The following is a 25,616-nucleotide window of genomic DNA, read 5'->3' on the forward strand; positions in this document are numbered from 1 at the left end:
CTTGTGGGCTGTCTCTGCTCCCCATTACAATAACACTGCTACGTTAGCTCTTCCTGCCACTCCTCCTCCCCATCTACCCCCTGCCCACCCTGGTCAGGGTTCAGCTCCAAACATCCTGCTGTATTCTGGCCGAGGTCACTGGTGACCCAACAGCGTTTGGGCCAACCTTGGGGACATCCACATGTGATTCCTCACACATGGTCCTCCAGCCTCTGTGTACATCTCTCTGCCCGTCTCCACTGGTTCCCTGGGTGACATCAAGAGCCACACTAGGAGCTCCCTTATCAGCCCCTGTGTCTCCTTTGAAACCCAGATGTACCTCGCTAACTACCACCTTGCATCTGTTGCCACCTCAGAAGGGTACCTCACTCCACGGGGACAACTTGACCCTTGACTCCCACTGTTCCTTCCCTGACACTTTCCTACTTTGCCCACAGCACCTCCTCTTGGCTGCTGGCAACACCACACCCCACTTCTACCTGCGTGAGATAGAAAGCTCGTGGTCAGCCTTGACTTCTTTTTTTCTCACTCCTCACATCCAGTCAGGATCAGCAGATCCTCTTGGTTCGACCTTTGAAATATATTCAGAATCCAACCACTCTCACCTCCTCCCTTATGCCCCCTAATCAAAGCCCTCTGTGTCTCTCTCCTAGAGGGTTGTAATAACCACCTACTTTTATAACCTGCTACTTTGATGCTATGTCTGATCCACACAATAGCCAGAGTGATCATTTAAGACATAAATGGAATTTTGTCATTGCCCTGAAATGGCTTCCCACATTATTGACGATGCCATCAAAGCTCTTACCAAGGCCCACAGAGTCTTTTAGCTGCATGTCCTACACTTCTATCCACCAGACCCCAGGGCATTGTACTGCCTGTTCCTTCAGCCTGGAATTTCCTTCTTTGGATATTTTGTAAGGCTCATGTGCCCATTCATTCAATGAATTCATTCATTCATTCATTCATTCTTTTCAAGTGCCACGCTTCCCTCAAAGAGACCTTTCTTGGTCATGTGATCTGAAATAGGACCCCACTGCTCCACCTCTGTCTTTTCCCTTACCCCATTTTATTTTTCCTGGAAGTACTTTCACTACCTGATGTTATTTATCTGTTTGTTTGTGATCTGTAGTGTGGGCTTTGTATAGTCAGAGATTTTGCCTATTTTGTTCTCAGATGTACCCCTAGTCCTTAGAACAGTGTTTTGCACAAAACATATGTTCAGTAAATAGGCGAGTAAATCTAGAACCCTACAACAGAACAGTGCTACAGGAATGGAAGACAGAAGAAGACTCTTGTGGAAGGCTGGCCTTTTTCTAGAAGGCTCACTGAGAGCCCTCAGCTTCACCTATGCCATGAAATCTGTGTTCGCACCACTGCCCCATTCTTACAGCACAGGGGATGAACATGGCCGCGGAAACTGGGGTCACTTGGACCAGTTGGCTGCACTTCGCTGGGTTCAGGAGAACATTGCCAACTTTGGAGGGAATCCAGGTTCTGTGACCATCTTCGGAGAGTCGGCGGGAGGTGAAAGCGTGTCCGTTCTTGTAAGTGTTCCCAGCCCTGATATAGCTGCTCCTGGGACCCCTGGGAGCCTTTTGATCAATTAGCACCTTTACATACAAGGCCTGGATTCAGGGCTACCCTTACTCTGCACAGGATCAGTTGGTGGAGGGCTCATGGTGAAACTCTCCTTGGCCCCCAGGAGGCTCAGAGCCCAGGCTAGCATCCTGGGCCTTAAGAATCTCTGGCCACAGCTACAGCAGTGATACTCCTCCTCTTACGTGGTAGAGCAGTCTCTCCCTCTCTCTCTCTCTCACCTTCCTACTCATGTTAACATTGGGACTCACTTCACTTCTCCTGGCAAGTAGAGGTGGGTATAGATTCTGAGCAAGAGTTAGACAAAGTGCCACTGTTCAGCCAGAAGCCAGGTCTGCATGTCAGGGGGTGGGAGCACCAACAACAGGTCGGGGCCTCCCACGAGGACAGCCACCTCTGGGACTGAGAGGTGGAGCCAAGCTGGGGGGATCAGGGAGGATGGCACAGCGGTGTAGGCACCTGGAGCTCCTGGGGTCCTGGTGTTGGGGGAGTGGGGATGTGGGGGGGCTACTGAGGGAAGTAGGGATGGGAACCAGATGAGAAAGTGTTAGGAGCCCTAAATACCCTCCAGCTCCCTCACTGTTGAGCAGAGGGTCAGCTATGACTGTATTTTTTGACATATGTATCAGTTTCCTTATTGAATATTCAGAGGGAAATGTTTTTATATTTTATTAAGTGGAGGAAAAGGAAAAGTATAGATGAGTCCAAAGAAGAAAAAAAAAAAAAAAAAGCATTACCCAGGGAAGCTCACCACAGACATCTTGGGACTTATCTTTCTAGTTCTTTTTCACATATCTAGCCATCTACTGATCTATCATCTGCCTACCTATCTTAAGATTTTTTTTAAAAAAAGAATTTATTTATTCATGAGAGACACAGAAAGAGAGGCAGAGACACAGGCAGAGGGAGAAGCAGGCTCCTTGTGGGGAGGCCGATGCAGGACTTGATCCCCGGACCTGGGATCACACCCTGAGCTAAAGGCAGTTGCTCAACCACTGCGCCACCCAGGTGTCCCCCTCTTAAGATTTTTAAACAAAAACCTTCCTTCACATGCATATTCTATAACAGAAACATTTCCCTAAACATTAAGTACTGTTCCATTAATATCATTTTGTTAGATGTTCCATGGGATTCCATGGTATAGATTTGAATAGCCTTCCACAGTAAAAATGAAAAATCGTTTATTCTCTCAATCTCATAATATTGGAACCTTGAGTTATTTCCAATTATCTTATAAACGTTATGAGCATTCTTGGAAATCATTGTGTGCCTCCATGATCTCTCTTCTTAGAATAAATCCCAAATAATGGAAATGGGGAATCAGAGCTGTGTCTTCAGAGTGTTGCTAGGAGTTACCACGCTGTCTTTCAATGCTTCTGATGTTAGAATCAGCGCATGCTGCACAATTCCTGTCCTTCCCTCACTGTCCTGCTGGCTCCCAGCTCAGATTCTCTGGGAGAAGCTGAGCCCCAGTGTCAGCCTGGGAACAGGCCAGGCCAGGCGAAGACCTGTCGTGTTCGCTGAATGCCAGAGTCTTCAGGGGAACGGGTGGGGCAGAGCTAAGGATGAAGTAGCTCTTGAAGATCCCCTCCTCATGAGCATAAACTCTCTTCCGATCCACTCTCCTGCCAGGTGCTATCTCCTCTGGCCAAGAACCTCTTCCATCGGGCCATCTCTGAGAGTGGTGTGGCCCTCACTGCTGCCTTGGTTAAGAAAGACATGAAGGACACAGCTCAGGTAGGTCTCATGCTGGACCACCTCCACACCCTTTGCCCTGCTCTCCTGGAATCTTCAGATGCCTTTCTGGCCAAGGGATCTGCCTGGCATCCTCTAGGAATCACAGACGTCAGAACAGTTGTGTGGAAGGGCAAGGAGACACCTCAGCCAGCCTCCCAGTTTTACCACTGAGCAACCTGGGCAGACAGTGGAAGCAGCTTGCCAAGGTCACTGAGTGATCAGGGCAGAGCTGGGAACTCAAACACAGGACTCTGGGCTGCCAGTGCAGCACGCTGTCCGCTGAGCACTCTTCCCAAAGTGTGCCAGGGCGGGTGCCAGGCCGCACAGTAGGCAGTGGACCGCCACTGGGTCTTGTCTCTCTCAGGATCTGAGTTCTGATGAACCCATTTGCAGCACGTGAGCCTGGAGTGGCTCTTCCTTAAGTGCCTCGGGGTTGGGGTGGGTTCCTGGGGAACTCATTCATTTATTCATCACATAATTTTGATACAGTCAGACATCAGGCAGCCTCATGAAGTTCGCATTCTATCAGAGAAGACAGATTAGTGATTGTGTAATCACACAGATGATAAAATTTCAACTGACAAGAGCAGTAAGCAGAGGTATCTGATGTCATAATGCAATCCAAAAGGAGCCCCTCATCTACCGTGCAGGGTGAGGTTATCATGAACGGCTTCCTGAAAAGAAATTTGAATCCGGGCAGTGTGATTCTGGATTCCACGCCCTTAAGCCCCACTCTGTGTTCCTCCCTTTAGACGCTCCGTTCTGAGATCCTTCTGCCCATTTTAACAGACATAAGGTAACAGAGACAGAGCTTGTTTAATTGGCATGAGTGGGACTCAGAACTGTCACCTGCTGGTCTAGAGTATTTTCCGCTCCCCCCCTCCCCCGCAGCCTTTGGAAATGAAGGTTGGGGAAGAACACCTCTTTATTGATTGAGGGAAGGGACATGGCTCTTGAGATCTGCCGTTGCTTGTGATCTCTGCAGCAAATTGCTGTCTTTGCTGGGTGTAAAAGCACCACGTCGGCTGTCCTTGTTCATTGCCTGCGCCAGAAGACGGAAGATGAGCTCTTGGAGGTTTCACTGAAGTTGGTAGGTGTATTCATTCGAATGACACACAAGCCCCCCACCCAGATAGTCTTCAGTATTTCAACTTTCCCCTTGCCTCTGCCCTGCAAAAACTACCTGGGACAGTGTCTGGCCACCAGGGAACAGTATCAGCTTCTGGATCTGAATGGGAATTTCTTTTTTTCTTTGTTATTACGAAGTATCTCAAACACTTGCAAAGTCGAAAAACAATATAATGAACAAATGGTAAAATAATCTCTCACCTCAATCAAAACTTACTATTTTTCCATTCTTGTTTCTAAATGTATTTTTAAGAAATTAAGTATCACATATTCCCAGAGGTAACTACTGTTCTGAATTTTGAGGATGGGATATTAAGAACAAAGAGTTTAAGAAAGGTTGTCACAATGTATCTTGCTTAATTTAGAAACTACCTCAATTATAACCCAGGGGAGGCTCAGTTTTCTAACTTTTTTGAGACTCTGCCTCAATTGTGCTTTTGTGTATGGATAACCATACATCCACCCACCCATCCATCTATCCTTCCATCCAACCACCATTCATCCATCAATCTATTCATCATCTTAATATCCATCTATTCATCTACCAGTCTATCCAATTCATCAATATTCTTTCATCCATTTAATATCAATCCATCCATAACTTTCATTCATTTCAATCATCTATGTCTCATCCAACCACCATACAGCTTCACTCCATCATTCAACCATCCAGAATCAATGACCCATCCATCACCTAGTCTGCTAGTTATTATTCATTTATCTACCAATCCATCCAGTTCATTTACATTCTGTTTATTGACCAGCTCCATCCATCATCTAGCCATTCCTCCATCCATCTGCCTATCTATCCATCTGTCCATCCCTCCATCCATCCATTTTAGGTGAATGGTGATAACTGGGTGGGTGATGCAGACATTAATCAGATATAGTCTCTGCTGACAAGGAGCTATCCAAGGAGAAAGACATTCATATACTTCATGGGTTAAGGGTGATGGAAGTATAGAGGGAGGAAATGCTCATAATAGTCAGCAAGGATGCTTCACAGAGGAGGTGACATTTGAGGACTGGATGGATGGCTATGACAGTGTGTCATCATGAGGACATGCAGAGAATACAGCAGGAAGGCACAATAAGATGGGACACCTGGGTGGCTCAGCAATTGAGCATCTGCCTTTGGCTCAGGTCATGATCCTGGGGTCCCGGGATTGAGTCTTACATTGGGCTCCCTGTGAGGAACCTGTTTCTCCCTCTGCCTGTGTCTCTGCCTCTCTCTCTCTGTGTCTCTCATGAATAAATAAATAAATAAATCTTTTTTTAAAGGAAGGCACAATAGGAACTATTCCCACTGTGGGGGAATATTCTTTATTCAAAGAATAAAAACACAACCGTCTCTGATTCCTGGGAAGAAGCAGGCTTATTTTAGCAATTCTCCATTGGCTTCAGAGGACCCAGCTTATAAGGGAGAGTTGGCAAGTTAGAAAAAAAAACCCAGAGAACATAAGAGCCCATGATATCCTTGTGAGATTTTTCTGAGATCCTGTAGAGTGTTTCCATGATTATCCACTCTCCCAAAACACACACAAACACATAGGTACACAGACACACACACACACACACACACACACACACACACACCTCTGACTGGTAAGGCATTCTTTGGATGCACTGATCACCTTATTTGAGCCTGAGAAACCAAGATGCAAGCTGCAAGGCTACATTGGAATCAGATCAGACAGTAGAGTCTAGTGCCAGAGGCCTGGCCCAGGGGTCCAGGAGTCTCCCCAGGAGAGAGGGGTATTCCCGAGGTCACATTCACACCCTTCCCCCAAGAGGGAATAGTGAGCTGACAAGCTCACTGAAATTCACCTCACTCTGTGCTTCTCTTCATTGCATATTTGCTGAGATTACACTGATTGTAATGTTACCCTGTAGCTAATAGGTCTGCCAGCATACAGCACTGAGTGACCAATAAGTAAGCTTGTGTAAGTCAGGACTTTCTGATGCAGGATGAGGAAATTCATCTCAAAGTACCTTGAGTGGAAAAAGAATAGTGTTATAACAAAATCTTCAGGTAACTAACTGAAAACTATAGTTCAGGAGTACATGGCTTCAGGCATGGCTGGATCCAGATGCACATATGACATTATTAAGAATATATCTGCTCTATCCTTCAGCTTTTTTTTTTTTTCTCTCTCAGTATTGGCTTCACTGTCAGGCAAGTTTGTTCCCTGGGGAGGCTAAAGACAGCGATAGCATCTAGACTTATACTGTATCTGTTTAGACACCATTCACAATAATTCCAGCAAAAGTTTTGGGGTAAAGTCTATTGGACTGACATGGGTACGTGCCCATACCTGAACTAATTTCTGTGATCAGGGAGATGGGGCACCCCCGGTCATTTATAGATGCCTGGATTTGTGGGGCAAGAGTGGCGAAGAGGGAGGCGCCCCAAAGGATGACTGGGGTAGTGTTGCCAGGGGAACATGAGGGGGAAATGGGTGGAGGGCAGGGCAGGCAGGAACAGCAGACAGATGGCCTCTCCAGCAGTCCCCTCCCCCAACCCACACCTACACCTGTACCTCTACCCGGGGGAGCCAGTATCCTGCCCACTTCCTCTCTGCCCAGCCAGGCTGGCACCGGGAGGGAGAACATGACACCTTTGGCGCACTGTTCACAAAGATCGGCTTTTGTCCCTGGAAGCCTTCTCATGCACACCCTCTGTCTTTGTCTTCACAGAAATTTTTCACTCTTGATTTATTTGGAGACCCCAGAGAGGTAAGGCTTTTTGGTTTCTTGATTACAGGTTTTAAGTCTTGATGTATGATTTATGCTCCAGTTAAATATGAATGAAAAGAATCCTCCCCCGTGGCTCATGGTGACTCCTTGTGTCTACATTGCCAAGGCCCAGAGAGGGCCAGCGACTTGCCTGGATAACACAGCAGGTGGACCAGATGCTGGACTGGAGCAGATTCCCCTGACTCCCGGTCCAGTGCTCCCAGTTATCAACTCTGTGTCCCCTGGGCCCAGCCTGCCCCCTACTCCTTGTTTACATTTCCCACTCCCAAAAATGCCCCTCGGGAAAGGACTGGGCTAGAAACTTCCACTCTGGGGTGGTAGAGGTAGCTGGGCGACGAGTTTCTTCAGGGGTCTTCCTTGAGGAGCTAGGTCTTTCCCAGGAGCCTGCAGAGCCGATTAGCTGTGCCAGCCACGCTGTTGGCAGGGCCCTCCAGAAGGGACCGAGAACCTCAGACCTGAGAACACCGCCTTCCCCGCCACCCCCCGGAACTCCGGGAGCCTCCCCACCACCTTCTTCCTCCCCTCCTGCCTTCCAGCACCTCCACAGGTTCTGAGCCGTTATCTCGCCGCGGCTGCCAGTCCTGAGCTCCCGGCTCTCCTGGGCCCACGGGCACCTCCCTTAGGACGTGTTGTCAGGATTCCCTGAGATTCATTCAGCGAGATTTTATTAGAATTCCCTGTGGGGGGGCCCTGATCCAGGAGCTGGGGAAATAGCAGTAAAACAGGCAAAACCAATCTAATCCCCTGCCCCTCGGAGTGAAAGGAGGGCTCAGTAACAAGGTTTGCCGTGTTGGGCGACGGTCCCCCTACGGAGGATGGGAAGGTGAGGAACTGCGGTGGTTCGGGTGGGCACGCGGGGGGCAGGGGATGGCCCCAGCTAGGGGACCCTGGGGCCGAGTTCTGGCAGTGGGGCGGGAGGCAACTGTCAGGAACCCCGGAGGAAGAGTGTTCCCGGCAGAGGGCCCAGCAGCTCCCAGGGTCCTGGGCCAGGAGGCCGGGGTGGCGGGCGGGGAGGAAGCCGGGGGAGAACAGCCAAAGAGGAAAGAGAGCTGAGGGTGCTTCCTTTCAAGGACTCGGATTTTGATTTCAAGTGAGATGGGAAGTCTTTTTTTTTATATAAATTTATTTTTTATTGGTGTTCAATTTGCCAACATAGAGCATAACCCCCAGTGCTCATCCCGTCAAGTGCCCCCCTCGGTGCCCGTCACCCAGGCACCCCCACCCCCCGCCCTCCTCCCTTTCTACCAGAACATGAGAGACTCCTAACTCTGGGAAACGAACTAGGGGTGGTGGAGATGGGGTCTTGAGAGGGTTTTGAGCAGGGGAGTGCGTTGACTGTGAGTTTACCAAAGGGCTTTGTGGTTGCCGCGGGAGCTGAAGCCCGGGCTGGGCCGGAACCAGGAGCCGGGCTGGGAGGCCCATCGCAGAGGGGGTGGAAAAACGGGGCCAGAATCCAGATAATTTTAAAGTTGTGGCTGACAGGATTTGCTAATGGACAGAATGTGGGGCAGAAGAGACAAAGGGGGGTGAGCATGCCCCTGGGGTTTGGACTTCAGCCTGGCGGCGCCCAAGGTCCACACGGGGCAGCCCCTCGCAAGCACCGTGGAAGGCAGCGATGGTGCCGGTCAGCCTGATCGGATCGGGGCCCCCGCTGCCTCTCTCCTGGACTCCAACCGTCTTCCACCTCTACTTTTCCTCTGCACCCTTGCCCCACGATGCTGCCCTGCCGGGCTGACCCTTGGAAACACAGGTCAGGGCATATCACCTCCTTAAAAGACTGACCTTCCTTACATAACAAATGCCCTCCCTCCTACAGGATTATTCCTCCAGAACATATCGGTGTGGTGCTATGTGCCAGGCATTGTGCAGAGCATGTGCTGCACCGCCTAACCCTCCTAGGCCAGGCCCACACTGGCTGTGGCTTTGCATCCCTGTTCCGCTGAGTCACAATCGCTTGGCAGAGCTTCTCCTGTGGCTGCCAGGAATGGCCTGTCATTCAGTGGCCCTTGCAGAGCAAGTGTCCGGAGCCACAGGTCTCAAAGCCTGGGATTCGTCCCATTCCACCTGTCCTTATCTGGTGGCGGGGAATAAGGCACATGGTGTGTGGAACTGGAAACATGGCTCATGGAGCTGGTGCCTATGGGAGGGCTGCATAGCACTGCCAATGAGTACATCTAAGGGGTACTGAGCTACCTCTGGGTGCCGGGTGGTGTGCTGAGCGTCCTGTGAGTCCTGGCACTTAATCCCCATAACAACTCATCTTACAGATGACAAAGCTAAAGCTCAAACAGGTGAAATTGTCCTGAATGACCAGCTAGTAGGTGGCAGAGCCAGGATTCAAGTCCAGACAGTCTAGCTCCCAAACTGATGCTCTTAATAGCTATCGTAGCCAAGTACGCAATCTAACTATAACCAGCTTCCTGAGTGCTGTCATGAGAGTCTGGTGCCATCGAATCCAGGCCCATGTGAGTAATTTTCAGCAAAGGTAGCACCTAAAATGAAGATGTTTTTCAGTGCAATGTGAGCCCATCCTTGATGCTTTTAGTCCTGCCTTTCGTCTCTAATAGGAAGTCAGGTCTCTGCGTAAGCACCTTGAGTGATGGGGAGCTCACTACCTCCTTGAAGCACTGTTTATCTGTAGCAGCTTAGGTTCAAAGATTTTATTTGTTTATTTATTTTAGAGATAGAAAGAGAGGGAGAGAGCACGGGGATGTGGGGGGAGGAGCAGAGGAAGAAGGACAAGCAGACTCCATACTGAGTGTGGAGCCCAAGGATTGAGTCTTGCATTGGGTTTTCCACAGGGAACCTGCTTCTCCCTCTGCCTGTGTCTCTGCCTCTCTCTCTCTCTCTGTGTCTCTTATGAATAAATAAATAAAATCTTAAAAAAATAGGTATACACATATTTTATATATTTTATGTATTTCTATTAAACTTACATAAAATGTATATGTTTATAAATTTCAATACTAAAATATATACACATATATGTTTTATATATCTGTAAATTTAATCTATTTATATTTAATAAATTTAATGTATATATGCATATAAATATGTGAAAATATGTACATATGTATACATATATTTCGTTTTTCTTTTTGGAGAGAGAGAAAGAGCATGAGCGAGAGGGGGTTGGTGGGGAGGGGCAGAGGGAGAGAGAGAGAGAGCATCTTAAGCAGATTCCGTGCCTAGTGTGGAGCCCAACTCGGGGCTTGATGTCATGACCCTGAGATCATGACCTAAACCGAAATTAAGAGTCAGATGCTTAACCCGCTGAGCCCCCCAGGAGCCCCTATGTATGTATATTTCAATTTGAATGAGTTTTGTCCCCATCATCTTACCACTGCCAGTTCTGGAGTCCACGTTCTGCCCTCTGGGTCACATGCACTTGGGCCCTTTGTTAAGGAGCCTGGGTTCTATTGCCACCAGCCATGGCCATGTAAGTCTGGGCTGCTGGCTTCCTGCTCAGACAGGTTGGGAGGGAGATGTGGGTTTGGCCTCGGGAGGGGAAGCGCAGACAGACACCTGACGCCCTCCTCCCCAGAGCTATCCTTTCCTGCCTACGGTGGTTGATGGAGTGCTGCTGCCAAAGATGCCCCAAGAGATTCTGGCTGAAAAGAAATTCAACTCTGTTCCCTACATCATCGGAATCAACAAGCAGGAGTTTGGCTGGCTTCTTCCAATGGTGAGAATGTGGGGGCCCCTTAGGCTCTCCTCCCTCACCTATCACGTCACCCCCATCTCTGCTTTCAGGGTCTTATTCACTTCTACTTCTGCATCAGGGAGAAGACACCAGTGTGAACTGAACTCAAATCCCTACAACAAAGACTGGAGCCCTAGTCAAAGGCCTGGACAGTGCTGAGGGGAAGGCAGTACGGGGTGTGACGGGGTGGGGAGCTTGTCCACGTGGCTAGGCCACTTCGGTTTGTTAAATGGCATTTATCTAGAAACAAATTTTTGTCTCTAAGACAGGAGACAGTGGTGCAGGTTGCAGCAAGGTGCCCACCAGTCAGGGCTCTCCACGCCCACAGAGACTAGGAGAGAGAGGGGACTTACCGGCTGAATGACTGCATTTCAAAAGGGGGCTCTCAAGTCCTGGAGGAAACAGTTTTGGCTGGTAGATTTACATCTCAAAGGGCAGCGAAGGATTTGTAATTGCAAGCTTTCTAAAGTAACTGCTCTAAGATGGGGCTGGGGACCTATCAACCTATTACCAGGTTTTGGCCAGAATCAGCAGTAAATTCCCCTGGTGGCCAGGAGCTTTCTCAGGCAAGCATTTTAAGGGACTCTGGGACATCTTCTCCATCCATCCTAGGGACAAAACCTTAAGCTGCTGGCAACCAAGCTAGAGTTTGGTCAAGTCCTGTAATGTGGAGGTTTGGATGGAGCATTATGTGCAGAGTCTTGCCATTCTCACTTCACAGTATTTCAGAGGTCATTGATGGACCAAAGCCATATGGGATCTGGGACTTCCTTGGTCATATAAGACAGTCAGGTGGGGGTATTTGTAAGGTCTGTGTTCTTTGCCCCAGAGCTCTCTGCTTCAACACTAGCCAGGCTTAAACCTTTCCTGTATGTCTCCATGTCCAGGGTGGGGATTCTTGCCTAGAGATAGACACACACACACACACACACACACACACACACACACACACAGTGCAAAGGCCTGGGACAGCTTCTCTTCACATTGACTTTATTCTTTTTGCACTGCTTGAGTTTCTGGATGTAATAATCCCATTTATTTCATTGATTTTACCCAATTTGTCGAGGACTCATGCCGTCAAAGTCATAACAAAGTGACTGTTAGCCTGCATTGGTCTGATTGGTTGGTAAGTTTGCTTCTTTCTGCTACTTCTTGATGATTGACAATTGTGTCACTGTTGTCCTAACAGATGATGGGTTACCCACTCTCTGAAGACAAGCTGGACCAGAAGACGGCCTCGTCACTCTTGTGGAAGTCCTACCCCATTGCTGTAAGAGTCTAGGGAACCACAGCAACTACCTGAGACCCAAAGAAGGCCAGAGACTTGCCCCAAACAACTGAGCAATTAATTGGCAGAGCGAAGCCCAAGGATGGAGGGCTCTGGTCCAATTTTTCTGTCTTTTCCACCTCACCACCCAGGGTGTGGGTGGTGGCATAGGGCTGAAGAGATTCCCTCATTCGTGCAAGCCATTCTTTGGCTTTAGAAGCAGCATCATTCACGGGGGCAGGGGGCGAGGGTCACTTTTACTTCTGCTCCATTTCAGAACATCCCTGAGGAACTGACTCCACTGGCTAGTGAGAAGTATTTAGGAGGAACAGATGACCCTGTCAAAAAGAAAGCCCTGTTCTTGGACATGTTAGGAGATGTGGTGTTTGGTGTCCCATCCGTGACTGTAGCCCGTCACCACAGAGGTGAGTCTCAGAGGTTGGACAGGAGAGGGACACCGACCTCACCAGCTTCTCCTGTCTGTCCTGCCCACTTCTCAGCATAGACACATATGTGGAAACCACAAAAGGTCAGGCCTCCAGGGCCAGATCCATATGGTCTGGGGTGGGCACTCTGTCTTACTTTGGGTCTACCAGAAGCCAACTCTGAGAAGAGCATTTGAATGCAAGCAGCTCGTTTGGGAGATGACCCCGGAACACACCAGTAGAGAAATGGAGAAGTGGCACAGAGAGGAGAAGGGAGCCAACCAGAGCTGCCTAGGAAGCTGGTATCCTCTGTGGACACCTGCAGCTGTCACATCTCCAGTCATGTCTCGGGATTATTCCATGTGAGGGGCAAGGGAACTGGGGTATTTAGCCTCCCACTCCCAGGAGTCATGGGTTGAAGCCTGTTCCCAAGGGCTGTTAAGCTCTGACTTGCTGCACACATGGGCAGAATGGCCAGTTAGTGGCCAAAGACCTCAGGCAGGGAGCTACGAACAGCAGAGGTAGAAGTCAGGCTGGCGTGCCCAGATGCTGGATATGTGATGAGGGAAGGACCCAGAGCATCCACCACTGGGGCTCCTCCCCGAGGTTCCTGTGGTCTGTGGGGCCAGTGGGCAAGTCTTAGAAGACATGTCTTGGAAGGTTTCCAAGATCAGAGCCAGGGGCAAGCTTGTTTGTTAACTAGTGGAGCTGGGGGTAGACTGAAACCAAGCATAGAATTAGGCTTGTCCAAAACCAAAAAGACAAAAAACTTGAGCAGTGGGAGGTGTGGTGGCAGGTGTTCTCAAGAGTATCCATGTCTACAGCTGGCTTCTGGCATCCTGGTATGTGGTGGGTCTACCACAGGACCGTCCCACATTGATCCAAGGCTGTGTATGTGGAGTGAGGTCAGGGATGGATTAGCTCATCTAGAGGATGAGGATGCATCCTTTTCTGGGTATCTTTTTGAGGTCCTAATGGGACCCTTCCTTCACCTAGTCTGCAAGCCAGGAAATGGTTCTTGGTACAGACCCCTCTCTCTCTAAAACCCTTGGAAGGGTTTTCAGGACTTTCTATGCATGACAAAAAGCAGCTAGAGCTGACCTACTCTGTCCCCAAGCATCAGTAGAGTGAGGTACTGGTGCTGCTTCCTCCTCCCAAGGTCCTGATGAAACACTTCAGCCAGGGGCCAGCCACCTGGGGTCAAATCTGCTCTTTCATAAACTTGGTCTCTTGCCTCTGGATACCTGTCTGATTTATGGTATCTTATTCTATGTCACTTGCTGGTCCCAGCCATGCTGGACTTGTGTTGTTTCATCTGGTATCCGAATCTTTTGCCAGGACTACACAGATTTCATCAATGTTATTCTTTCGTTTTATATTTGTCTCACTCTCTTTTTGATAAGAAAGGATTTTTCTGAATATAAAATTAATATCCTACCCTGGAATATTATATGGAAACATGTGAAGAAAAAATCAGATACTACTCTGAATTCTTCACCTATAAACATCTGCTATAAGTTTTTGACATACTTCTTTGAATAATCTTTCCATGTCTTATATATAACTTAGAAATTAATTTTAAATCATGTGTTTGTTCATAAAACACTATTTTGTAAGCCTTTGTCCTGTATCAATGAAAAGTCTTCAAAAAACATCCACTATTTCACAGAATGATGCATCAAAATTTAGTATTCCTGTCCTATTGGATATTTAGTCTCGTTGCTCGTATTTTAATGCGAGAAAAAACATGATGCTCAGCCTTATGTGCATAAATTTTTAACCAGGTCTCTAAAAATTTTCTTAGGATTCGTTATTAGAGGTGAAATTCCCAGGGGGAGCCGTAAGAGCATTTCAAAATCCTTGACACATGTTGTGAAATTGCTTTCTAGTGTATGAGTGGGATTTCTTAATTCTCTCACTTGGAAGCTCAGATTTTAAAATGAAGATAATGCTACTTATTTCATAAGCTTTTTCTTGAAAAAAAGAAAAAAGACCATCCCCATGTTTTCAATGGCATGCTTCGTTTATTAACTCTGTCCTCTCTGCTTCTACCATATTCCTGTTATCCTAATCTGTGCCCTACGTTCCTTTGGAAACTTGTGTTGTGCTTGTAGGAATTTGATATACCTCTATGGTTTTAGGTAAACAGTAAAAAAAAAGGAAAATCTTTTGTGTGGCATGCTGCCCAAAGTTCTCTCCTTCATGAAAAGTTTTCCCTCTGCGATTGAGGAGCTCCTACCTAAAACTTCTGAGTGATGGAGGCTAAGTTACAGCCCCTTCTCTCAGAGGGTTCTGCTTGGCCTTGAGGCAGCTGTTAACAGGTGGCTTGCAGACCCACAGAAATGTTGCTTCTTCCAGACATCTCTTACTAAATCAAGGGCGCATTGACAGGGGTGAGGGAGGTGATTCAATAAATTATTCTGCATCCTCATGAGGGGATGCCATATATTGTTCAGTCATTTTTGGACAGATATTTAATGATATGGAGAAATGACTGTAGTATATTTCAAAATGACATATATATATATAACATAATCCCATTGTTCTATGCATAGAAGGGATATATGCTAATATATTAACAGAGGTGCCCTCGAGTGGTGGGATCATAAGTGATTTTTTAAAGATTTTATTTATTTATTCATGAGAGACACAGAGAGAGGCAGAGAGACATAGGCAGACAGAGAAGCAGGCTCCCTTCAAGGGGCCCAATGTGGGACTCGATCCCAGGACCCCAGGATCACGCCCTGGGCCAAAGGCAGACGTTCAACCGCTGAGCCACCCTGACGTCCCTAAGTGATCTTTTTGTTCACCCTTTTTTTTTCTGCACTCTAAGTTTGTTACTGTACTCAAGGGGGGTAGAAAGCAGTACAATTTCTCCTTCAGCCTGACTGGGGGCCTGACTTTTCCCCCATCAGACTCACTCCCCTGTGGATTTTAGGGTCCATGTAAAGCGCTGAGCTCCCGGGGCTGGTGGCCCCCAACTTAGCCTCGAAGGAGCGGGTGGACAGCTCTGGATGAAGCCATCTGTAGGAAAACTGCCACCTTTTGGGGGCTTGGAGAGGGGGTTCTGAGAGCGGGGGCTGGGGAGCAAGAGAAAGCCACCTTTATCCTCCCTCAGAGAACCCTTCTTTCTGCTGCCACCACCCAGGGCCCAACAGGAAGCAAGACACAAGGCAATGGAGAAATAGAAAATGCTGAGTTTTACCAGATACAAGGTTTCTGAGGTTTCCCCAGATACAAGAGCCCGATTGTGCCCCTTTCCCTATGTCTGTATTTAAATATCAGAGCTGTCAGACCAGCAACTCAGGTTTACTTCACTCTTGCCTAGAAATTGGATGAGAAAAACACGGAAACTGTCCAAACTGAGCAGAACAGAAGGTTCCCATTGGGGCTGCAGAATCAAACCCAGCCTGTTTCCAGTGAAATGCAGCAGAGTAAACAGTGTGTATATAGCTGTTGTGTGTGAACACATCGGTAGGCAACAGTGTCTGTGTGTATTGACCCAATGCCCCTACAATGATAGCCATTTTTTAAAAAGATTTTATTTATTTATTCATGAGAGACGCAAAGAGAGAGGCAGAGACACAGCAGAGGGAGAAGCAGGCTCCCCGCAGGGAGGCCGATGCGGGATTCGATCCCAGAACCCCAGGATCACACCCTGATCCGAAGCCACTGGCCACCCAGGTGCCCCAGTGATAATCATTTTGAATGGATTTACACTCCTCACCCCCACTGATTTCAATATTTCATTCATTCTACCTTCATTCATTAATTCACTCAATACCTGGCTCAAAGCCATTTTCACCTTCACCAATTGTGCATCTTGGAGCCAATCACGGACCTTTCCCAGAGCTCTATTTCTCTGCTATGCTGGTAGCCAGGGGTTTCCTGCAGGGTCACACCAGTGCACAGTCGGCTCTGACAGGGGGCAGCCACTATTAATGTTGCTGTTGTTGCATACCCAGGACCCGGGTGTGGCTTCCTGTCCCCGGGTGCTGAGAGGACAGACCTGGTGCCATCCAGGTGTGCGTCTTGTGAAATGAACTATGTGTGAACTGTCTTCCCAGATGCCGGAGCCCCCACCTACATGTATGAGTTCCAGTATCATCCAAGCTTCTCATCGGACATGAAACCCCAGACCGTGGTTGGGGACCACGGGGATGAGCTCTTCTCAGTCTTCGGGGCCCCATTTTTAAAAGGTGATGGCCATTTGGTGACTACACACTTGGAGTTAGAAGGTCCAGGTCCAGGTCTCTGTTTGGTGGGCTCGGGCAAGTTCCCCTTTCTCTCTAGATCTTACCCAGCTACACCAGAGTAGAGCTGAACTACAAAGATTTCCAATCTTTCTCTGGCTCAGACATGCATGATAGAGAAGGTAGAGCCATGTGCCCCCATTCGTCCTGTCTCTAAGAATTCAGGCCCGGATATGGATAAGACACATGGCAGGTCACCCACAGTGCCCTGTTCAAGGGCTGGAATGCCACCGCCCCCACTCACAAGAGCGTATCTGAATGTGAGCAAGAGGAAGGTTAGAATTGGTGTTGACTTTGAATCAGGGCTGAATTGCATGTGTGTGTCTGTCTATCCAGCCATCCACCTAACCTAAAACTCATGTTTCTAAACTCAATATATTTAATAATAGAATACTTTTAAAGAAGACCTTTAACAACTGTCTCCAGTGTCTTAACTAGCAGCAGTTACAGATGACTAGTGTGTGACCCGCCTCAGGGCTGTTTGCGACATACCAGTGCCTTGGCATTAACCGCTCGGGTGACTGACTCCGTAGGGCCGTTGCACGTTGGCCAGTTTTCAGATTCTGTGAAAATGTGGGTAGGTTAAGGAGATTGAGGAAAGGCCCAGAAGGGGGTAATCCTGAGGTGGGGTTGCTGTGGTGGACACTGGGGGTGGTGCTGGGACCTCAGTAGGTGAAGGGAGTGTGGGATGTGCAGGCACAGATGACAAAGGTGGCCAGCTTAGGGACTGACTGTGGCCCTCTCCTGAGTCTTCCCTCAGTAACTCCCAGGCTTGAAGTGCACACAGCTTACCTAGATCTTCCTGAAATGTGGGTTTTTGATGCAGTCCATCTGTAGTAAGGGCTCAGAGTCTGAATTTCCAACAAGCTGTCCAGTGCAGCTGACCATAAACTATGCTTTGAGTTGCAAAGGCTTTTTTCTCCCTCCTGACAGGGGGTGCCTCAGAAGAGGAGATAAGACTCAGCAAGATGATGATGAAACTATGGGCCAACTTCGCTCGGAGCGGGTGAGCCTGGTGGCAAAGATGGAACAGGGGTGGGGAGGGCTGGGCGTGTTGGCCCTATGACCTGACAATGAGAGTTCTCTGACAGCAGACAGGCTGCCTAGGATTTGGTGAGCTCCTGGCCTCTGGAGGTGGACGAGCCTCCTGGTGGAAATGAAACCAAGGGGTCCTGCAAATCTCGGTGTGTTGTTGGGACGCCACAGTAGCTTTGGGTAATCCTCACTTGATTCTGTTCCCAGGAACCCCAATGGGGAAGGGCTGCCCTCTTGGCCCGCCTACGACCAGAAGGAAGGGTACCTGCAGATTGGAATCCCCACTCAGCCAGCCCAGAAGCTGAAAAGCAAGGAAATGGCTTTCTGGACTGAGCTCCTGGCCAAGCGGGCAGCAGAAAAGCTGAGTCCCACAGAGCACGTCGAGCTGTGAATGGGCGGCTGCCTGGCCTCGGGGCCTGGGGAGCCAGACAGGGGTATTCTACAGAGGGTGTCTATGAGCCAAAGAGGGATCTTACTGTGGAGGTTGGGATGGTCTGGTGGAGGAGGGAAGAGGTCTGGGAGAGGGAATTGTGGCTTCAATTTGGGGAATAAATGTTCTTTTGGATCAAGTCAGTGTGTGTCTTGGGCTCAGAGAAAGAAGGATGAATAGGGTGGGTGCCATTGTCTGGAGGGTGCCTCTGATGGGGTCTGGCTCCACCCTGAGACCTGCCAGGGGTTGCTCTGCAGCTGCTCCATGTCTCTGGGCCCTCAATATCTTCCAACAACAGAACGTGGGGTGGCCAGAGTGCAGTGTCCCTCTCCTCCATGTGGAGCTACCTGAAGAGATGGAGGTGGCACAGTCTATGTACACACTTGCAGTGTCAAAGAGGGGAGGTGCCATGGTGACCCTCTGGCACTGTTAAGTGGCCCTTACTGACGCTCCCATGGGCCCTTAATTTTTCTTCAACATACGCAGCATCCTCCCGGACCCCTCCTTAAGGCTGTCTCTTCTAGCAACTTGGCTGGGCCCCGTCTGTAGCCTAGACCACTTCAGGATTTCTCATTAGCCCATCTGGGCTGGCTGCCCATTAGAATTACCTAAGCAGTATTTTTTATTTTTATTTTTTTAAATATTTTATTTATTCATGAGAGACACAGAGAGAGAGAGAGGCAGAGACACAGGCAGAGAAAGAAGCAGGCTCCCCATGAGAAACTCAATGTGGGACTCGATCCCAGGACCCTGGGATCACGACCCGAGCCAAAGGCAGACGCTCAACCACTGAGCCATCCAGGCATCCCCTGAGCAGCTTTTTGATAATACTATTGCCCAGGCCCTGTCCTGATTATCATTCCTTTGGTCAAGGGAAGGGCCTGGGCATCAGGATTTTTTTTTTTTTAAAGCTCCCTATGTTTAGCTGATGTGCAGCCAGCATTGAGAACCACTGAGCTGCTCCATGAGTCCCTGAAGGTGGGGACCCTTTCTAGAGGTCTCTGGGACTCCTGGGCACTACACAGTGTGTGTGCTGAATATGTGCATGGACGGAGGCTTGAATGCATAAGCAAGAGAGTAAAGGAGTGTTGCTAGGCTCCTGGAGATTGCAAAAAATGTAGGCCTTCCCACGGGAGGAGACTAGGTGGGCAGAGTGATAGATGGTGGTCAGATAGAACTTCCCAAGGTCAGAGTGGGCATCGGCCTTCCGTCATCCGTAGATTATACCTTTGATTCCTATAATAACAGCAGCTAAAAGTTATTGAATATTTATTATGTGTCTTCATCATAAAGTACCTTTCATACCCAAATAATCTGCACAGCAACCCTGGGAGGTGAATCCTTGCTATCAATCCCATGAAAAGTGAACACGAGGCTCAAGAAAACTCAATGCATAAGTGGCCAACAGGACTATGTACATAATTCGCTGCGCAAAATAAAAATTACCTTTATTTGAAAACATTATTAAGAATTTCCAGATGGCGGGCAGCCCCGGTGGCTCAGCAGTTTAGCGCTGCCTTCAACCCAGGGCGTGATCCTGGAGACCTGGGATCAAGTCCCACGCCGGGCTTCCTGCATGGAGCCTGCTTCTCCCTCTGCCTGTGTCTTTGCCTCCCTCTCATGAATAAATAAATAAAGTTTTTTTTTTTTTTTTAAAGAATTTCCAGACGGCGACTGCAGAGCATTAAAGCGACCGTGAGCCGGGAGCTCCAGGTCTCACACGTGTGAAGCCCGCTCTGGCGACAGAGCTGGGGTGTAAACCTTAGCAGTCTGGCTCTGGAACTGAGCCCGCCAAGCAACCCTTCCCTCCTGAAGGCGACAGTTGGCAAATCCTGTCCTGGGCTGGTCCCGGCCTCTGGCGCGGGCTCGCTGCCCCACTGATGCCCCGGCTGCCCTCTGCCTGCAGGGCCCGCATCACTCCCGCATCATCCCCCTGCTTCAGGACCCTGTCCCCCGGCAGAAGCCCAGAATGTCCCCAGAATGTCCCCGAGTGGCGGCCATGCCTGAGCTGACGCTGCGACGCTTCCAGGGGCGGCATTCCGGGTCTCCTGCAGCCTCGGAGTCCTAACCGTGCAGGGCGGCTTGGGGAGCAGCTCCCCAAGTCGTAATCCTTCCTCAAACTGAGATTGACTATCCCTCGGCCCAGGAGTTCCACAGAACTCCCCCAGTTCCGGGCACCTCAGGAGCACTCAGGAGACTTCACCCACGTAGCGCTTCCCTGCAGGACCTGTCCTTTGCCTGTCACCTGGGCTGGTGAACTAGTCTCCCTCCCCTTACTCCCCACGCTAGGGGGCCAGGGAGCCATCTGGATGGCCACCCTTGTTGGCACCTTGCTACGGACGTAGCCGCGGCCCTCTGATCTTGCAGCTCCACTCATTAAGAGTCTGGGCTGGCCTCTTCGCTTGCTTTGGCAATAAAATATGGCAGAAGCGATGCTGTGCCTCGGGAGGCCCTGCACGTGTGCATGTACTCTCCTGAACCCCCGTGACGGCCACGTGAACAAGCCCAGGCCAGCTGCTGGGAACGAGACACCAAACGGTGGGGATCCATCCCAGGAGGGGCTGTCTGAGACCAGCCGACCAGCCGGCCTCCCGCTGACCCGCAGCTGCAGGCACCTGGGTGAGCCCGGTCAAGGTCAGCTGGGACCGGCCACAGCTGCAGAACTCCCCGGTGGTCTACAGGCCCCTCAGCCAAGTACATGGCTGTCGTTTTGAGTTTCAGGGTAGTTTGTTACACAGCAATCACTTCCAGATACACTATGTGACATCCAAGTATGATCATATCACTCTGCCGATCTAAAACTTTTTAATGGCTCCTCATCGTCCTCTGAAAAAAGTTCCATGTCCCTACCCGAGCTTGGGAGGGCCCTCATCATCTGGATTTTGCTTTTCCTTACAGCTCTTGCACTTGGAAATTTCCACTGTGAATTTTTTCAGATCCTTCAGATCCTCGTACTCCCTGTGGTCCGTCATGCATCTGTGCTGCCACTGTTGCTCTTCTTGTGACCTAGAATTTTCCTCCTGACTCAGCTCAAGTATCACCTGTGGTGGGCACCCCTCCCTGATCTCCCAGGGTGGGGATCTGTGCATGATTTCTCTGCCATGTTTTGAGATGACCGCGTCTCACTCATGTCTGTAAACCCAGCCATCTACCGAGGGCCAACCGTGTGCCAGAAACTCATCTAGACTCTGGAGAGATAGATAGACATGGTTGCTGCCTTCTGTCCCTAAGGTTGCCACTCCCCTGAAAGATCATTTCAACAAACTGTGGTTAAGCTCAGTGAGAGGACAGGTTAGGAAAGGCTACTTTTTAGGGGTGACATCAGGAAGGACAGCCAAGAGTCAGCCAGTTTCAGAGAGATGGGGAAAGGCCCAGGGATGAGGCCCAGGGGCATGGGGTGTCTTTGGGGACACATCTGCAGCTAGTATAGGGTGACTGGAGCAGAGAGTGGGGATGAAATGAGGGAAGAGTCTGGATGTGCCTTGAAGGCACTGGGGGAAACACCAAATAAGCATGCAGTAGGTGCTCTATATATGTTTCCTTATAAGCATACCATCTGCGTCCTCCATCAGACCCAGTTTCTCAGTGACAGGGCTGTTCCTTCTTTGTCCACTCCAGATCCTTTCTGGTACATACTAGGACCAGGTATGGTTCTCATCAATGGCTGGATGGACAGATGGCTGGATGAAAGAGTAAATAAATCCACCCAAGATATAACAAAACAAACCAAATGGATCTTTTCATCCAGATCAGAATTACTTTTCACTCTAGTTCAGGGAAGTGTGGAGGGTTCACACAGGCTCTGAGGAGGGTGCAGAAAACAAAGACCCCAGTCCTCCCGGCTCCCCCTCCCCCGCGCTGCAGCAGGAGTGCACGTTGTGCCACCTGGCGGCCACAGCGCCCACAGCGCCCACAGTCTACGTTACCGGCCGCTCAGCCAGCTTCCAGGGGCCTCCGGACGCCAGCTCCAGGTCTGGCTGTCCTCGCCCTGCAAGACCTGAGCCTCGAGTACCGCCCCCCCACCCCCTGCAAAGAGTGATCTCGGCCCACAGGACGAGGAGCCTCATCTGTGGCTGCTCAGGCCGGGCTGCGCCTCCCCCACAAGGGTCCCCGCCGTTCTCAGCAGACGATGGGATCCAGGCAGAAGAAGCCACGGGGCAGGAGGCAGTGACCAGTGTTCTCCCCATATCCTCTTTGTCCTCCTCCCGAGAGATCCCCGATTTTGTCCGGGGCAGCACTGTGCCCAGCTACAAATTCCAGACACCCTGTCCGCTACAAGTTGCCATGATACGTGGGTCAGGCCGGTGACACGGAGGCAGGCATCTGGGCAGGGGCCCAGGAGACCTGCTCTTCCCCAGAGTCAAGAGCCGCAGGCCCAGCTGGCCTCTGCCTTTCGTCCTTTCTCTGTCCCCCTTCCTGCCTGAGAGGCGGGCAAGAGGTCTGCATGTGGATTGGCCTTTTGATTTTTTCCTCCATGAGCATGAGAACCACGTGCTATGGATGGAAGAACAGAAAGCGAGAAGTAGTCCAAATCCTTGATGACTTTCTCAAGTGTCCCCAGAGCCATCCCAGGCTTCTGGGCATGTCCAGGCAGAGACCCTCACTAAAGTTCTTCCCTGAGACCAAAGACACTTCTCCTCTTCTCGCGGAGGAACACCCCTCTCCCTGACCACTGCCTACTTGTGACAAGAGAATGAGGAAACCTCATCTGTTAAGGGACCATCATTAGATTCCTGTTACACTTGTCATCCTAACCTACAGAGGATGTGGATAGGGAGCCCGAGTGGAACCTGTATCTGGCATAAAGAACCAGACAGCGTGGGGTTGGGGTGTGTTTGGAGAAAGCCAGCATAGGTATCTTTTCTGGGAGACGGGAAACCTCTGTTCAAGATAAACTCTTGTGGCAGTGACCTAGTGCAAGCCATTTGCTCCCTGCACACTGTAGGCACTTAAATCTGCATACATTTAAATGCATACATATTTGAGTACGTTTGTGTGTATATATACAGATGTAACGTGTATATAAGTTATATATGTGCGCACAGACTACAGATTGTAATGAAGAGCCTGCTGGAACTAGTTGGGCACCCATACCCCTACCAGCTGGACCGTGTTACGTATGGCCAGGGACCAGGGACGATGGCATATCAGAGTGGCTAAGAACACAGACTCCCTGGGTTCCGACCCCAGCCTCACCAACTGGTGAGTAATTTCAACGCTTTGTGTCTCAGTTTCTCCCATTTGTAAATGGGGGATAATATTTACCACCTCATGGTCTCATCAGGAGAACGAGAGGAGATGAAATTTGCAAAGCACTTGGAACCGTAACTGGCACCGGATAAGCCAATGCGTCGGCCAATTAAACGTCTGCTCCTAAGAGCTCGGTCCCCCTGGGGAATCCTTGGCTGGGAGCCTGGAAGGGCCCCATTCTCTCTTTAGCAAAGGCAGGGACTCCTCGTGCCACGTTTCCCTTCCAATTCCGAGCCTCTGGTGGGGGCTCCATACGTGAAACAGGCTTGCTAACAATTCTGATCTTGGCTCTGATGCTCCCTGATCTGACTCTGTGGCTCATGTGAAATGTCAGAGTTGCCTTCTCCCTCCTTACCTGTGAAGTGGGAGTGCCTCGGGCGGGAATAACCCCACCTCCTCACTCTTCTCCATCCGTAGGGTATTATCACCATGTGTGGCTGGAGATGGGGGTCAGGGTGCAATGGCCTTTACCAGGGGGAGGCTGGGGGGCTGTGATGCAAGAACGGAAATTTAGCAGGGACCTGGGAATATGCTCAGGTGGTCAGCAGGTAGATGTTGGGCTGACCATGGCCTTCAAGTCTGCACCAGACTTACTGAGGTCAGGGGCTGGGCTTGCTTCAGGCCCCTGCTCTTCTGACTCTGAGTCTTCCATTCCTCAGTTAGCCCTCTGGACTGGAGCCTGAAGCTACGGGCGGCGGGGGGGGGGGATGGGGGTGGTCCCTCATATGAAGACATTCTCTGCTGCAGAAACAATCCCTTTGTGGCTTCTGGGTACGTCCAGGCAATGGACTTTGCTTGGGTCTTCTCTGGGGACGGAGATGGTCTTCCTTGATTTCCTGCAGCCCAAACCCTTACCTTTGTGCCCCGCTGGTCTGGCCCAGCTCAGCCCCTCCCAGGCCTGAGGCCAGCAGAGCCGGGAGCTGATAAGCAGGACAGAGGCCACTTAGCCACCAGCTCTTCCAGGAGTCTCTGGTCACCACACTTCGCTGTTCCTCTCCTGGGTTGGAGCTGAGGTCGAGGCCTGGCTGAGTTGATGCCCAACTGGGGGAGCCCCTCCCATGCCAGCGGCCTAATGGGGGCTGACAGCAGAGGCTTGTAGGGCAGGCAGGTCCTACAGAAGGTTGGCTGCTGCCTGGCAAGGCTTGTGGGCCCTGGTATTTCCTGAAGCTTGAACTTTCTGCCCGGGTGGTCACAGGCACTGGGGTCCAGGGGCACTTGGTGCCCCAGATCCCAATTCAAACCTTAGTGGCACCATCTGAAGGAGGGGACAGAGGAACAGAGACACTGTTTTGGCTGCAGAAAAACACAGCAATGGCTGCTCTGCCTTTGAAATGGGCAGAGATGGGGACAGGGAGGAGGTGGACTTTCATCACGGGGCTGACGTGCACCAGACACAAAACAACGAACTGCAGAGAGGCACCATTCTGGACACAATATTAACATTCAGCCCTCCCCACGGCCCCATCGGGTGTCACTACTGTCACTCTCATGCAGAAATGATAAACTGAAGCAGAGGGAAGCTAGAGAAACTTGCTCAAGTTTTCACACTACAGAGTGATGCAACCAGGGTTTGGAGGCAGCCACCGCGGCTTCAGGGAGGTTGCTTGTAAGGGCACAATGTCTCATCTGACCCTCTTGATGACTCTCATGCAGGCTTATTCTGCCTTCAGAGACAAGGAAGCCTTAGGTATTTAACTGTGTCCAGGATTCCATGGCAGGAGGTGGTAAGAGGGGGATTCAAACCCAGGGCTAGTCTGACCCCAAGCCCCACCAGATTGGAGCAAACCACAAACCACAGGCCAAATCCAGCCACTGGCCTGTTTCATAAATAAAGCTACTTTCATGCTATAATAGCAGAGGTGAATAGTTGTCAGAGGCCTTTACAGAAAATGCTGACCGCTGCATGGAATCTGTAAGATGAATGAAAGGCAGCAACAAACACCTCTGTCTATTAGTGTCTGCCTAGAAAAGTAGTCATTCACATCTTAGTGTGAATTAGTCCATCAGCACTGTGACAGCTCCTGGAGACTAT

General features: G+C 49.9%; 1 protein-coding gene across 1 annotated transcript in view; it reads left to right on the plus strand.

The window, feature by feature from the left end:
- Positions 1–18,473, plus strand: part of CES1 (carboxylesterase 1) — a 29,401-nt gene extending 10,928 nt beyond the window's left edge. The window contains exons 5-14 of the mRNA XM_072827022.1: positions 1,394–1,547; positions 3,232–3,336; positions 4,322–4,426; positions 7,162–7,200; positions 10,766–10,906; positions 12,114–12,194; positions 12,469–12,616; positions 16,684–16,815; positions 17,803–17,875; positions 18,112–18,473. Of these exons, the coding sequence (XP_072683123.1) occupies positions 1,394–1,547; positions 3,232–3,336; positions 4,322–4,426; positions 7,162–7,200; positions 10,766–10,906; positions 12,114–12,194; positions 12,469–12,616; positions 16,684–16,815; positions 17,803–17,875; positions 18,112–18,295 (1,162 nt within the window). The 3' untranslated portion in view covers positions 18,296–18,473. The remainder of the gene's footprint in view (positions 1–1,393; positions 1,548–3,231; positions 3,337–4,321; positions 4,427–7,161; positions 7,201–10,765; positions 10,907–12,113; positions 12,195–12,468; positions 12,617–16,683; positions 16,816–17,802; positions 17,876–18,111) is intronic.
- The last annotated feature ends 7,143 nt before the right edge of the window (positions 18,474–25,616 follow it).

Source organism: Canis lupus, chromosome 5 (genome assembly GCF_048164855.1).
Source record: "Canis lupus baileyi chromosome 5, mCanLup2.hap1, whole genome shotgun sequence".
Lineage (NCBI taxonomy): Eukaryota > Metazoa > Chordata > Mammalia > Carnivora > Canidae > Canis > Canis lupus.